Source organism: Camellia sinensis, chromosome 9 (genome assembly GCF_055761805.1).
Source record: "Camellia sinensis isolate YWXY chromosome 9, ASM5576180v1, whole genome shotgun sequence".
Taxonomy (NCBI): domain Eukaryota; kingdom Viridiplantae; phylum Streptophyta; class Magnoliopsida; order Ericales; family Theaceae; genus Camellia; species Camellia sinensis.
The window spans coordinates 29,123,560-29,139,684 of NC_138969.1; the positions used below are offsets into that span (position 1 = coordinate 29,123,560).

General features: G+C 35.8%; 1 protein-coding gene and 1 long non-coding RNA gene across 2 annotated transcripts; both read left to right on the forward strand.

Moving 5' to 3' along the window:
* Positions 1–3,762: 3,762 nt before the first annotated feature.
* Positions 3,763–15,788, forward strand: LOC145798520 (uncharacterized). Its single transcript, XM_082886411.1, has 5 exons — positions 3,763–5,850; positions 14,023–14,178; positions 14,762–15,001; positions 15,193–15,252; positions 15,375–15,788. Exons 1-5 carry the CDS (start codon positions 5,740–5,742, stop codon positions 15,477–15,479), a joined length of 672 nt encoding a protein of 223 aa, XP_082742537.1. The 5' UTR covers positions 3,763–5,739; the 3' UTR covers positions 15,480–15,788.
* LOC145798521 (uncharacterized) lies at positions 7,646–11,955 on the forward strand. Its single transcript, XR_014339495.1, has 2 exons — positions 7,646–8,424; positions 11,723–11,955. It is a non-coding gene; the product is annotated as an uncharacterized LOC145798521 (long non-coding RNA).
* Positions 15,789–16,125: the final 337 nt, after the last annotated feature.

Sequence of the window (16,125 nt, forward strand, 5' to 3'; positions counted from 1 at the left end):
GCCGCCTTTCGAGCCCCGCACCACTCGGCCACCTCTCGCGGTCGGCCCTCTTCTTGGTCGGTCCCTCCACTCGGCCACCTCTTGCGGTCGGCCCTCCTCTTGGTCGATCCTTCCACTCGGCCACCTCTCGCGGTCAGCCCTCCTCTTGGTCGGTCCCTCCACTCGGCCACCTCTCGTGGTCGGCCCTCCTTTTGGTCGGTCCCTCCACTCGGCCACCTCTCGCGGTTGGCCCTCCTTTTAGTCGGTCCCTCCACTCGGCCACCCTTCGCGATAAGCCCTTCTCATGGTCGGCCATCACCCTGTCGGTCTCTCACAACCCTCATTTTCTTCATTATTCCCTTCGTTGGACTAAAGTTGCACTTGGGAATGGGGGACTACTGACATGTGTAAGCCCATAAAGATTATAGCCCATCATTTAGGGCCCAATACATATCTCAAACACTAGAGCCCAACACTGCTAAAGCCCCATGTAGCAATAAGAACCAATGACATCAAGACATATGGCAAGAGAAGGGCAAGCCACATCAGCAGACAAAGATCTACAAAGTTATTGCCACGGCACATCGTCATTAATGAGGCCACCTTACAGCATTTATTGCGATAACCCCTCTCCGTCGGGACGACACGCCCTCACCCTGAACAAGGGAAGCTACAGTATACACTTTCGGCCAAGGTGACAGGCCGGAAGGGACAAAGAAATGATTACCATAGGATATAAGTAGACGTTGAAGACAAGAAGAAGGTTAAGCTTTTCTATCTCTAATCTATCTGTACAATCCACTTCTCTTTCTAATTTGCTTGTCGGAGGATTCGCTGGGGGACTCCCCATTCCCCGTTGAACTCTTATACAGGTTCTCTGATGGGCTTGATCACTCGGATACCGGTTGGAGAAGCGTGGAGAAGTCTGACCCGTCCAAGTCTCTTGTAGTATCATCATATATCATTTGCGGAAAAAAATTAAATCGATCTAATAATTGTAACATTATCCTTTCCCGCATTTGTTTCCAAAAAAATAAACGATAAGTATGTGGTTCAAAATAGATCATTTATTTTTTTGAGACAAATATGATATTAATCTTTTAATAAATGATATACATAGAGGACTCTATAAAAAGAACAACTCAAATTATTGAAATGGGATCGATGGTAAATCTTGCGCACCCTTAAATTCTTTTATGTTGATAACTGAACTTAAAAAAAAAACTAATTTTATGCTTTGTAAATATAACCCAGGTCCAACTCATTTCTTGGGTACATATTTCAAAGATGGAAGCTGAGCAGAGTAAAAGTTTTAGGAATAATTATTTATAAGTCTCGTTAAGAGAATTTATTTAATGTGAAGTTTTGTCTAATTTTTTTATAGAATTTTAAGTTTTATTTAAATAAGAATGTGTTTCACAAGGTTTTATGAGTTGTGAATAAATTGTATTAATATATATTATACTTTATAATGGCAAAACCATATATAAGAATTGAATGTTACAATAGATCATATCTATGTAAATGTGTATTTGAATTTCAAAATACACGAACAAGTAATATTTTCACATTCACTTTAAAAAATCAAAAACCTTGTAAGTTTACGAAACGTAATGTGACACGTACGTAACACACTGAATACAACAACGTCACAACACAAATTCAAAGAAAAAATATCACTGAACGTAACACGCACAAAACATAACAACATCACAAATGTGAGTTAACATTACAACCTAAATGTAATGTCATTGGAGGCTAATAAAAGTGTGTTACTGTATGGATGTACCGTTTTACAATGCAAATATGTTTTTTTGCATATGAATGTCGCGTCTGATATGGTCACGTTATGTTACGTTTATGTAAGTGTCACATTACGTTTCGCAAACTTAATGGGTTTTTAATTTTTTTTAATTAAATGTGAAAATGTTGTTGGTTTATGAAAAATGGTACATCCATATATTGACACACTTTCATTAGCCTCCAATAACATTACATTTAGGTTATAATGTTAATTCACATCTGCAATGTTGTCATGTTTTGTACGTGTTACGTTCGGTTGTATTTGTCTTTCAATTTGTGTTGTGACGTTGTTGTATTAAGTGTTTATATATGTGTCACATTACGTTTCGCAAACTTAATAAGTTTTTAATTTTTTTTAATTCAATGTGAAACTGCTGCTGGTTTATGAAAAATGGTACATGCACACATTAGCACACTTTCATTAGCCTCCAATGACATTATATTTAGGTTGTAATGTTAATGCACATCTGTAATGTTGTCATGTTTTATGCATGTTACGTTCGGTTGTATTTTTTCTTTGAATTTGTGTTGTGACGTTGTATTCAGTGTTTGTATACGTGTCACGTTATGTTTCGCAAACTTACTAGGTTTTTTATTTTTTAAATTGAATGTGAAAATGTTGCTTGTTCGTATATTTTGAAATTCAAATTTACATTCAAATAGATATGATCTATGGTAACATTCAATTTTCTATATATGATTTTGTTATTATTTATGATATTAACTACTAATATTGAGGGTAAATGTATATTTTGAAATTCAAATTCACATTTATATAGATATGATCTATAGTAACATTTAATTTCTTATATATGATTTTGCTACTATTTATGATATTAACAACTAATATTAAGGGTAAATACGTCAACAAACTTCTCACAGGACTTATGGGAACATGAGTTTTTAATAGGACCGTATGTAGCATAAGTCTCCTTAATAGGACTTATAAATAATTTTCTCAAAATTTTTGATAAGTTATATAATTTAAAAAGGCTATGTTTGGTTCAGTTAATATTTTAAGCAAAAAGTCATTATAAATTATCAATTTTTTTTTAAAAAAAAATTATATATTTTTTAAAAAGAAATTAAAAAATATTTCTCCAACAGCCAACTCAACTTTGTGTAGGTGAGTGTTGTTAAGTTCAATTATGTTAATAATACATCGCTGCTTGTAAATCGATTGAGAAACTCTTGCTCTAGTTATTTTATGAATTTTTTTTATTTTTTATTTTATATTTGTTCCTATTATGAAAATCATTTGATACTTCAAACATGTGTTTAAGAATATTTCAAAATGTCTTTCCACAGTCAATTTTTTTTCCCATAAAAATGGTTAAAATTATCATATTATATTTTATTCCCACGTGTATGATCTCTACAATGACTTTTACCAAATAGTTTCACATTTTTAACTGGCAAAAATGTTTGGGTTAGTCTTTGAAAATTCTTTGAGTTTTTTTTTTAAAGTAATTTTTTAATATTTTTATTTATTTATTTTTTACATTTTAGATGCATATGTACTTAAAAGTAAAATATTTATGAAAAAATTATTTAAAAACTACACTAAAGACAAAAATAAAAGCACATTAACATATATATACATATATATATATATATATATTTAATTACTTAGTAAAGTCACAAAGCAGAGTTTAAAGAGGGTTAAACTCTCTCATACACAACACCTGGCATGTCAGCTATTAACAAATGCCGCATTTGGGCAGGAGGGTCCTCAGTGACCACAAGATGAAAAATGCCTTAGACCCCCAGCTGGGGGTGCTGGGGTCTTCTCCTATTGGCCCAAAAAACTTTTTTTTTTTTTTTTTTTGATTTTCGGCCATGACCAGCCCCCCACGTGGAGGTGGGGGGTGCTGGGGGTGTCTCCTGCTGGGGGTCTCCAGCAGGACCGCCACAAGATTATCCACATTAACATATATTAAACTTTTTGTATTTATTAATTGTTTTCAAAAAAATATATACGAATATTTTATCTTAAGTGCTAGGTGCATTTAAAAAGTTTTTTAAAAAAAAATATTAAAGACAAAAAATTCAAAAAGATTTTTTTTTAAAATTAAACCAAAAGAATAGATTGGATTGCTTAAAGATGATGGCTTGTTTCGAAAAGTTAATTAAAAGTTGACATTTTTACTTTTTTTTAAAAAATGCATAAAAAAATAAAAAATTAATATGACCCAAAATAGATTAAAAAGCCAGCCAAGTTCTCAAAACACCTTGATCTCACCACATGATGGCATAAATCATGACTCTACCTAAACAAGAAAAGGGATGTACATTGGAAGCTTCTATTTCCATAGAGGGTCTGGCTTCTCTCCAGTTTGTAATCGGATTAGAATGTACTGTTAGGCCTGTAGAAGCTCACCAGGGGTCTCTTTTTGATAATTCGAACTGTTCAATATGTAAAATTCATCGAGTACTATATGCTTGTAAAAAATCAGGTTGATCTGATATCGATAGCTATGTGATCAAATCTGTTTTGTATATAAAAAAAATAGATGGTAAAAAAATAAATGGTTGACAAAAATCTGATCCGATGAGATAGCTATCGATATCCGATCAATGTGATTTTTTACAAACATATAGTATTTGACGAGTTTTATACATTGAACGGTTCAGATTATCAAAATGGGACCTGTGATGGGCCCTCTGGACCGAACAATACCCTTTAGTCCAATCACGGACCGGAGGGAAGCCCAGCTCTTCCATAAACTATTTCCCCTCTGTGCACACACTTAATGAAATTTTCTTTTATTACAATTTTGTCCAAAAATAAAACTGCCAAAATACTCTTGTTTTCTTTTCCAAAACCCTAATCCCTTAAACTTTGGCCCCCACCATCGTTGCCATTGCCTGCCTTCTTCCACGACCACCCCAACCATTCTCTCACCCTTGCCTTCTGTCATCATTCCTTTTCATATCTTCATCAACCGTTGCAGCCCCTCCACCATCCACAACAATCCCAATCTCTTCTTTGCCATGTTCATTGGCGGATGTACAATTAAAGATATAGAAGAAAAGAACCATATCGAGTGGGAAAGAAATTGGTGGGGATTTCAAAAAGGGTTTGCAATGAAAGGTGGTCCGTGCTGGTTTGTAAAGAAGGGGTTCCTAACAATGGAGGTTTTTAGGGGCTACAGTGAAGGGGATTTCACAGTGGAGGTTGTTCACAATGGTAGGGGTTTTACAGTGGCTCGTGGTGGCGACAGTGATCGGAGTGGAGGCGGGTGGTAGTTAAGGTTAGGGTTAGGATAAAGGTTTGAAAGATAAAGAACATTAAGATATTTTTTGTATGATAGGTTGTGTATTGAGTAAAATATAATATTTGAAATTCATTAAGTGTGTGGCTTGAGAAAAGATGTTTACAAAGAAAAATTGACGTGCAGAAATAGAATTTTCCAAATATATTGTAAAATGATTTACATTTGTTTGTGATCCATTATGTATTTTAGGCCCTGTTTGTCATTTTTAATAGTCAAAAAGTCACCACAAATTAGTATATCACTCTTTTAATTTTTTTACACATAATTTTATAAAAAATTAAAAAATATAGTTAAAATAGCCAATTTTTAAATGAGTCTTAATTCTATGTTATAAATTATAAATCTAGGCCAAGATATGGGCCTAGCGTTATAAGCCCAAATCTTACAATTGAATAGGAGTTGTTTCTCTTTCACATGATTTGAGCCGAACCTTGTAAGCCCAGATATGTAGCCCAACTTCTATTCACTATGACACGTGTTTTCTGTTGATTGCTCTAGGCTTTACCACAAGAGGGTCTAGAACCTTCTCTTCTTTCTTTATAACCCCTAAACCTTATCAATGTCTTGTTTTCGCCCCTAATACTTTTTTGTTGAGCACCGATTCGAGGTTCTACAACTTCTAGAGTTGTCTCACTCTCTGTACTCTCTTTCTCTCTCATAGTTGAGCAGAAGAAGAGAAATGGCGGATGACTTGGTGATGGACCTGGAGGAACTTCGTCAACTTCAAAGCATTGCAAAGAGGCCCCGTGTTGTCTCTCTCATTTCCTCTGAAATTCGCAACTTGGAAAAGGTTTCATTTCTTACCCATCTTTGATCTTTCCTTATATATGTGTGTGTATAGATGGGACGTTCTTAACTGTTTCTGGGTTTGATGTGATTTTTGGGTTTGTGAAATTTTTTCGTTTGATGGGTTTTGTATTGTTATTGATGGATATTAATATTGTGGAAGTCGGGTCATTGTTGGTTTGAGCCACTAATAGTAATTGGTTGTTGCCATTTTGAATTGTTTATTTTTATTTTTTTTATTTGATTAAAGCATTTTTGTTATTTTTTAAAATGATTATATCTAATTGGATGACTTTCAATTGGACCCAGACAGAGGTTTCTTCAATGGTGGTTTCTTTCCAGTAAGGCCATGTTTGTTTGGGTGAACATGAGCTTGGGATTGGATTAATAGTCCAATAAAATTATTAATCGAATGTTTGGTTAAACAATTGAAGTACGGATTAATTATTTTAAACTTGACTATTAGTTAAGATAGGATACATAATCTAACCGATTCGTAGTCTTAGGACTATTAGTCATGGAAATGTTAATTCAGTCCGCCCAAACAAACATGGCCTAAGTGTGTTCTGTAACCTCGTACCCGTAAGAAACCTCCGTTTAATAGGAATGCTGGGGATTGTGTTGAGTGCTTTGTTTAAAGCCCTTGTGAGGGATTGGACTAAGTGCTTTTAGGAAAAGAACATGGGTTTTGCAGTTGATTTATCAAGAAATACTTGTGCTCAAAACCAAGATACAAAATTTCGATTCCTCATCATCGTAACTGCTAAAACTCCCTAAGAAATCCAAAGGAGACATTAGTGCAATACCGACATTCCAATTATTCCATCGAAAGGCACCGAAATAGTTTGAAACACCACAAAACATTACAAAACTATGAAACGTTTCAGCACCTGTTAGGAATATACTATAATGGTCATTTATATTTGCCTCTTTTTCTTTTCAAAAGAAAATATTTGAGAATTATAAATAAACAAATCTTAAATTGGAGATATTAAGTTTGATGTTTGATGTCTCTAATCTGTGCCTTAAAATTCATTTGAGAGAGGAAAACTTGTTGTTTATTCATTATTCGATTCATGATTCGATTCGTAATTTTTGCAAAATCGATACGAATTTATGGGTGAATCTATTTTGGAAGTGAATCTCTATTGAATCGCACAATTCACAATCGATTTACGATTCGATTCACTTTTTACGATTCATGCAATTTTTGAAATTATTGTGTCCGACATATTTTGTACTCTCTTTTTTTCCGTCTTTTTAGTGAAAATGACATAATACAACTTCTAGTAGTGTTTAATACCAAAATAACCAACATATATACATGATTTGTTGTTATTTTAGTAATCATGAAATTTTTAATAGGATCTAATCAGATTCAGTCAGACTCAACATATTTTTAACCTTTCTTCTCATTTTTTTTTCCCTTTAAAAAATCATAATATATCTTTCAAAAATGTTTAAGATTAAAGTTACACTATAAATTATCTATTGCTATTTTATTAAATTGAATATTACATGTATGAGATCAGTTATACCTTTTAAAATATTTTAGGTTTTAAAATAAGAGATTCCAAATAATTCTTTCTTATTATTTACTCAATATTACTTAGAAATGTATGTATGCTTATTATCAAATATCAATATCCTTGTTAATTATTGTTACTTTAAAATTGATAGTTTGTCTATTTAGTTATTATTTTTATTAATAATGGTTGATAGGAAATATCTAAAAAAGAAAAAAAATGTAAGATGGTGATCTTACATAGGAACCTTTGCTAACTTCTTACCTATTAAACTACATGATTATCATTCAAAATAACAATTTCATAGATTTAAGTCTAAATATTTTATATTTATAAGATATGTTTAACATCTAAATGTATAAATATATGTTTTTAAGTAATTTGGAGAAAGTGACCGAATCTTTATGATTCACGATTCGATTCGATTCGCGATTCGGTACAATGTCATTTCGATTCACTATACGAATCCCGATTTGACAACTATGTTCATTACAATCTCCACCTTTATCTAAACTCACATTACCACCATCAAAGAGAGATTAAGGTGTGGGATATTTTGGGAGATAAGTTTGACCCACTTGATGACATTGGCATGCTTGAGGTTGCAAGCCTCTTATTGGATGAACCCGACATGGGGGGCTATTTTATTCACAGATAATGGAGTTGCAAGCCAAGGGGATGGGAATGGTGGTGGTGGTGGTGGTGGTGGTGGTGGTGAGGATGACTTGGTTGAAGTTTTATTTTTTATTTTGGCGAAAGTCAGTTGTTAGTTGTTAGGTTAGCTTTTGGAGGGAATTGAGCCCCAACCACTCCTTTGCATACACCTTAGTATTGCCTCCATGCCACTGGATCACAAAGCCATGGGCATGACTTGGTTGAAGTTGGGTCTACTAAAGCATCAAAAGGCTTTACATTTTTGTTTATCTTGGTGTTTTTTTTAAGAATATTTGATGTTGATTGATGTTTCTTAGATTGTAATGATGCATTAGATGATATTTTCTTTGACTTGTGATTGATGTAGTTTTTATGGCTAATTTATTCATTATGAAACTGTTAAAATCCACCTACTCTCCACCTACTTCACCCACTTAAACCTACTCCACTAAACCTAACCCACTACACCACTACCACCTTACCTACTCCACTAAACCTAACCCACTACACCACTACCACCTACACTTCACCTACTCCTTACCTACTACACACTCACCCTCTTCTATATATAGGAATCATGAATCATTGTAATAGATATCAATAACATTATATCAATCAATAATACAATTCTCTATTTCTCTTTATACATTAAATTTCTACATGGTATCAGAGCTATAAGATTTAGGCCTATACTCCTTTCTTTCCGGCGGGCAGCCGGCCGGCAACCTTGCCTTCGCTGCCCGCTGGAGTTTTTTCTACACATACATTCACTTTCCTACTGCTGCACCTCCACAACCGGCAAACACCACTGCTGCAACTCCACGACTGAGCTTGCGGCCAAGAGCTTGCCTTATTTGGTACAGTTAGGTCAGACACTTGTGGGGTTGAACATCAAGCACTGCTATGCGCTAAGCAGCAGCATCGTTGATCTGCTTGTGGAGCGCCTATGGCGATGTGTTATGCTCTCGGGATTTGGCATGCAACTCTTTTTTTTTTGCAACTTACCTTCCATAAGGAAGCTGTTGGAAGAACTTTGGCCGCCCAAATGATGGGTCGTTGCTTTCTTCATCGCCATGCTTCCCTGAGAATACAGATACGGGTTCTGGTTCTAGAATTTATTTTCCATTGTCTTTTTCTGTCTCGTTGGCAATTTGTGTTTTAATGTGGCCATGCATCGACATCATGCATCCATATCATGCATAAGCTAAGCTTTTAGTTTTTGAGTCCGTCCACTTTCAGTTTTACCTTTTCTTCCATGGTGTTGAAGCCTCGTGTTCTGCATGTGATGGTTAGGTCCCTGTTTTCCTTGTTGGGGTGGGCTAAGATTCCTTGGATCTCTTTATATTTGGTTTACTTTTGACAGTTCAAAGTTTGTGGCCTTGTTTTCGGGGGCTTTGGTCCTGGCAGCAGATTCTATTCAGAACAACTTTTGAAAAAAAAAAAAAAAAAAAATCATCTCTCCTCCGTTTGATTTCCAACTCCATTATTTTTATTTATTTTTCTCCAAACCACTTTCCGTCTTTCCCCCATCTTTCATTTTTTATTTTAAATATATTTTTATTATTTTTTCTTTATTTTTTCTTTCACATTATTTTTAATCTTTTTCCAATTCCATTCATACCATATAGCTTTGCACACCAAACCATATTTTATTCATCTCAGGGATCCACCCCGATCACAATTTTACACAAAAAAAAAAAAAAAAAAAAAAAACAACAACAACAACAACAACAAACCACCACACAACACCAACAGCTTTGTTTTCTTTTCTGCAGCCGGCCATCAACCGACCTCACTTCTTCGCTTATTCCGCCGGTCTTTTCTTCTTGCCTCCGTCCTGGGCGGCCCTTGCCGGTGCTGCCTCCGTGTTTCCCACTCCACTGGGCACGATCACTACTCCCTGTTCCTCCACTGCAGCAAATGGCGGCCCTCCAAATCGGAACAGAACGGTGGCCTTCCGCTTCAGCTCCTTATTTTCCGCCTTTAGCACACTTATCTCTGCTCGCGCATCCTTATACATGCGTTGGAGCAGAGCCAGCTGGGAGTTTAACTGTTGCACCTCATTTGCCCTACTCTGCAGCCGGTTCGACAAGTTTGTCACCGCAGTCATGGTTTCCACACATGACTTCAATGTATACTGATTGGCTTCCACATCCGACTGCACTGCCATTCTTTGCTCCACAGACCGCATCGGAAAGTTCAACGGAGCAAACCCTGGGGCGCTTGGTTGAGGTTCAGGGGCCACCGCACCCGTTATCTCTCTTGTTGACTCGTTGAGGTCGGGAAAGAGAGTGAGCAGACCTCGGGATGAAGAGGCCATATTCTGGGTAGCTGAACGGGAAGAAGAGGCCATGTTTTTTGGGTTGCTGAGTGTTTCAGCGAAATAGCAATTTCAGATTGATAATGTTCGGAAGGGGAGTGTTTCAAGATTTGCAGCTCTTAGAGTTCTCTTAGAAAATGAAGAGTTTTTCAGAAGTTTTTTCTCAGGTTTTTTTGTCTTCGCTTCTGCCTCAAGCACAGCCTTCGCATTGGTTTATATCGACACTGACGACGCGGCCGACACGCCACTCTGTCGCTCACGTGCCTCGCCGCGTCTCCGGCTCACCTTTTGATGGCCCGACGCTTTCTGTCGGGCACGACTTTTGATGAAGTGGGCGCGTCTTTTGAGGGCGCAACTTTTGATGGCACGCCTTTTTATGGATTGGGCACGCATTTTGATGGCACGTCTTTTTATGGATTGGGCACGCCTTTTGATGGCACGCCTTTTGAAAGATTGGGCACACCTTTTGAGGGTGCGACTTTTTAGGGGTTCGACAAGACTCTGTAAACTGTTCCGACATTGATTCCGGTTAGCTCCTTCATGGGTCCGACAAGACTCTGTAAACTGTCCCGACATTGATTCCGGTTAGTTTCTACAAGGGTCCGACAAGACTCTATAAACTGTTCCGACATTGATTCCGGTTAGCTCCTTCATGGGTCCGACAAGACTCAGTAAACTGTCCCGACATTGATTCCGGTTAGCTCCTTCATGGGTCCGACAAAACTCTGTAAACTGTCCCGACATTGATTCCGGTTAGTTTCTACAAGGGTCCAGCAAGACTCCGTAAACTGTCACAACAACTGTCACAGCATTGTCTGCTACAACGGTCCGACATGACCCCATAAACTGTCTTCTACATCGGTCTGACACCGCCATCCAGTGTCCTCTACACCGTTATGACACCACCATACAGTGTCCTCTACAACGTTATGACACCCCCATACAGTGTCCTCTACAACGTTATGACACCACCATCCAGTGTCTTCACCAATGGTCTGACACGACCATACAGTGTCACCTATCCTCTTTTATTTTTATGTATTTTCTTGTTTTATTACTCTCTCCAAACTCAAGTTGGTTAGTTCCTATCCCCCTTGAGTTTGCGGGGGGCTGTTAAAATCCACCTACTCTCCACCTACTTCACCCACTTAAACCTACTCCACTAAACCTAAACCACTACACCACTACCACCTCACCTACTCCACTAAACCTAACCCACTACACCACTACCACCTCCACTTCACCTACTCCTTACCTACTACACACTCACCCTCTTCTATATATAGGAATCATGAATCATTGTAATAGATATCAATAACATTATATCAATCAATAATACAATTCTCTATTTCTCTTTATACATTAAATTTCTACAGAAACTTAAATGTTGTCGATAAATGTAATGGTTTATGATTGATGAAATAGTATTTTATATGTTGAATGATGTTTAAATTAGAGATTGAGTGGTTTCTTTCATGTTGAATTAGTGTTGGTTTCTATAATTATAACTACGCTGGAAGAAAACATGTACTAGGAGATTGCCCTTGAATATGCTTATGAAGTTTCATCAATATCTAAAGAAAAGCAAAATGGAAGAAGAAAAAGAAAAGAAGATAAGGACTTGATGTTTATTATATACAGATGAGAGAGCGTATTGGCCTTAGTTGCAGGAATCGTGCAACTAGGTGGCGATTCTGAGTAAGAATCGCGATTTCGTGATTCCTAGAAAGAAACGTGTAAGAATCGCGTTTCTGTGGAGAGAGAAACGCGATTCAATCCAATATGGGATCGTAAAGGGGGGAGGGAGAGAGAGAGAGAGAAACCCTAACCTTCGACGTCGACATGAGAGGAGAAAGAAAAAGGGTTGTTGAGAGAACTTACAGTGGACCAGTATTGAGATTAGGGCTTTGATTGCCTTCGTCACTCTCTTCTCTCACTATCGATCACGATCGTCTTCGTCTTTGAGGGCTTCGATCATCGTCTCATTCTCTCGATCGTCACTTCGACGATCGTCTCTGGTTCTCTCCCTCTTCGTCTCTGGCTGCGATCATCGTCTCACTCTCTTGATTGTCACTTCTCTTCGTCTCTGTTTAATTGATCATATATATAATATATAATATATATAATTTATCATATATTATATATGTAATAAAATTTATAAATTATAATTTTTACCATATATAATAAAATATTTAATTATTATTTCTTAAATATCATATATAATAATAATTTTTGTAAATTATTATTTCTTAACTTTTTAACATATAATAAATAAAATAAATCATCCAATTCTTTAAAAGAAATCTAATTAAATCATATATAATAAAAAAAATTATAAAATAAAATATCTAATTTTTCTTTTTATTTAATGTAACATAATTTATTATTCCTTATTTATTATAATTTTTTGTTTATAATATATATCAATTAAAAATAAAAAAATAAATTAACAATAATACATTATTTAAAAAATATAATAAATAAATAAAATAATTAATGTATATTAAAATAAAAATATTTATAAAAAAAACTTCTAGTGTGCATTAAAATAAAAATATTTATAAAAAAAACTTCCTAGTGTGCATTAATATATATATATATATATATTACTGCTCCCCGAGACGCTTCCAACCTAAGAAACTTCTATCGGCTCACGATTCCTCACTCCCGCTCCTGCTTCGTGCAACTAAGGTATTGGCCCCCAATATTGCTTCCACCTTTTTTTTTTTTTTTTTTTTTGGGGGGGGGGGTTGGATCCCTTGACTCGCAACCGAAAATGCAAGGCAACCATTAATCAACATTGAGACTGAAGTTGTAACAAAATAAAGATATAGGAAGAGATTTCTTCAAATGCATATTGGATGAACATGAAGTGAAATGGTCAAAACAGAAGAAAGATTCATGAAGAGAAACTCACGTGATGTAGCTTCCTTGAGGGCCAAAGGCCATTGAGGATGATGGATTCTTCAATCTCCATAGCGATGGAAGGCCCAAAGAAAAACATTGGAGAACAGTTTTTCATTCCTATTATTGCTTAGGTTAGTAAATTTTATGAGCATTCTAAATGCTCAAAATTGATTTCTTAAAATTTCTTTGAAGTTTCTTTATGGAATTTTGTATCCTAGTTTGTCCAATTATTAAAACTCAGCATATTGACCTTAAGGTTTGTGGTTGAACAAACATGAGGCTAGTCACTTTATATTGTCAATCAAATTATTAAGGGGTTGTTTGGGATGTTCTACATTAGTGTATTTTTTGACTTTTTATGAAATATGGGTTAGGTATGGGTTGGGTTGGGTTTGAAGTGATGTGGTAGAGAGGTGATGTGACTTAAATGAGATGATGTGACTTAAATAAGATAGTGACTTTTTGACTTTTTTAAGGGATGACAAACAAGACCTAAATATTTGATATGCCATTCGTGAGTATATTATAATAATCCACAAAGTCAGTGGAATGACATAGTTCGTGAGGAAAAGAACTCCCAATGGTGTCAGTGTTCATTTCTTTTTGTTATGCTCTAAACTATTATGACAATAGTAATAAATCTTTGCATTATTTGTAATAGTAGAAGTATTGAGGGTACAAAATTCATTTTGATGCAAGCCAATGAATATTGTTTAGGTTCATAGTAATGCTTGTAACCACTAATTTGTTATTGATCTTCCTTGTACAGCTGTCAAAAGAGGCTGCCTCTACAGTGACCTCTCAAGCACAAATTCCAAGCCCAACACCAACTCCAATTCCTACAGCAAAAGTGGCTTCAAATCCAGCATTGAATTATCTCACACTTGGATCTTTCAGCTGGGATCAAGATAATGACAAAGTAAAGGTAAGCTTAAGCAAACGACCTACCTCTATATTCAGTCTTGAATGATTTAAGTTGGAGCCATCTTACTAGTACACAGTTACAAAATGGTTGTCCCAGACCCCCAGTCTTCTGACACACAGGGACATAACAAAATGAACTGCCTGACAGGTAGATGTTGTAAACTTAACCCGAAACCTGTTAAAACCCGTCCATCATAAACAGTTTTAAATGGGTATTGTCTTGTAAACTCATTAAAATTGGGTTTAAATGGGTTATGCATGGCTACTGGTTAGGTTAAGAAAAATAAGCGACAAAGCAAGGAACCCCCCACGACCACCACACCACCGCCACCCCCGCCACCGCCACCGCCACCGCCACCATCATTAGAAAAAGAGTTTAATAAATTAAACAGGTTGGTCAGGTTGATTTGCCCAACCGGTACCCAATTATCAATTTGTGCTATCTTTAAATTTGTAAAATTGTGTCTTTTTCCCGCTAAGGAATATTTCTTGTGTTATGGCTGCTTGCATTCATCTTGTGAAAGTATGATTATATCCCTGATTTAACTGCTCTTACATTTGAGAATTTTCTTTTATTCTCTCAGATATATGTTTCCCTGGAAGGAGTTGACCAGGAAAAAATAGAGACTGTTTTCAAGCCGATGTTGATCGATATCAAATTCCATGATGTCCAAGGAAAGAACTATCGGTGTGCCATACCAAAATTGAACAAGGAGATTGTTCCTGACAAGTGTAAGGTGATAGTTAAGCCTACAAGGGTTATCATCACATTACCTAAAGCTTCTAAGGGAAACTGGTTGGATTTGCACTTCAAAGAGGATAAGGTAATTATTGCATCTCTTGGACAAAAGCGCATAATTTTTTTATTTTGTATATAAGTGTCATGTATTTAAGTGAATTGTTTTTATAATTTATTGCTGAAGCCAAATCTCGAGAAAATTTTCTATTTCTACATGAAACATAAAATTTTCTATCTTCCACACGAAATAATGCCATATACTTAATTTTCTTTTAGCTGAAGCCAAATTTGGACAAGGAGCGTGACCCTATGGCAGGGATTATGGACTTGATGAAGGTACAAATATCATTACTAAGATTTCTCTTCCTTCAAAATTTATTTATTATCTGCATTTTTATCTTCTTTTTTTATTTTTTATTTTTTCCTTTTTAATTTGAATTCATATATGATTTTTGCAGAATATGTATGAGGAAGGGGATGATGAAATGAAGAAGACAATAGCGAAAGCATGGACTGATGCTAGATCTGGAAAAGCAGCTGACCCTTTGAAGGGCTACCGTTGAGCGGAGTTAAAAATCCCAGAGGAAAGTGTTTTTGGTTTGAAGTTCTGCAGAACTTGTTGGTCTCAGCCTACTACTTCGTGATGATGTGAATAATGGTTTGTTACCTAGTGTTGATGTTGTGGGAAGTCTATATCGGTAATTTTTATGGTTTTTATGGTACCTAATTTATGCATATAGCTTGCTTGAATTCCTTTATGAATATGCATGTTGTTGCCCTCCCCGATATGAGATATGAGTGTACGAAACTTGCAATATGGCACTGGTGGAGAATTCAATGGTAGTAATAGTGTTAGTAGAATTTTTGAGCCCTGTTTGAGCCTGTCTTGAGAGAGCAGCTGCTTCCTGTCGAGTGTGGTATCTTTTGTTTTGTTAGGCCTTAGCTCCTCCTGTTTGGCTTTTCAGTAAGGGTTTCAGTATGTTTTCTTTGTTCATGCGGAAGGACTGAGTGTTCCTAATAGTGTGTTCCTAGGGTTGTTGAGTATGACTTATTTTTTATTTTTTCACTTATAACGAAAAGATATGCAGAGAAATAAGAGTGATGTGATAGAAATAACCTAATAAGCAACTTATTTGGAGTGTCCCCAAACTAAGCCTTAACTAGTGTTCTTCTAATGAAAAATGAAGATAACAAGACGGATGTGTTTCA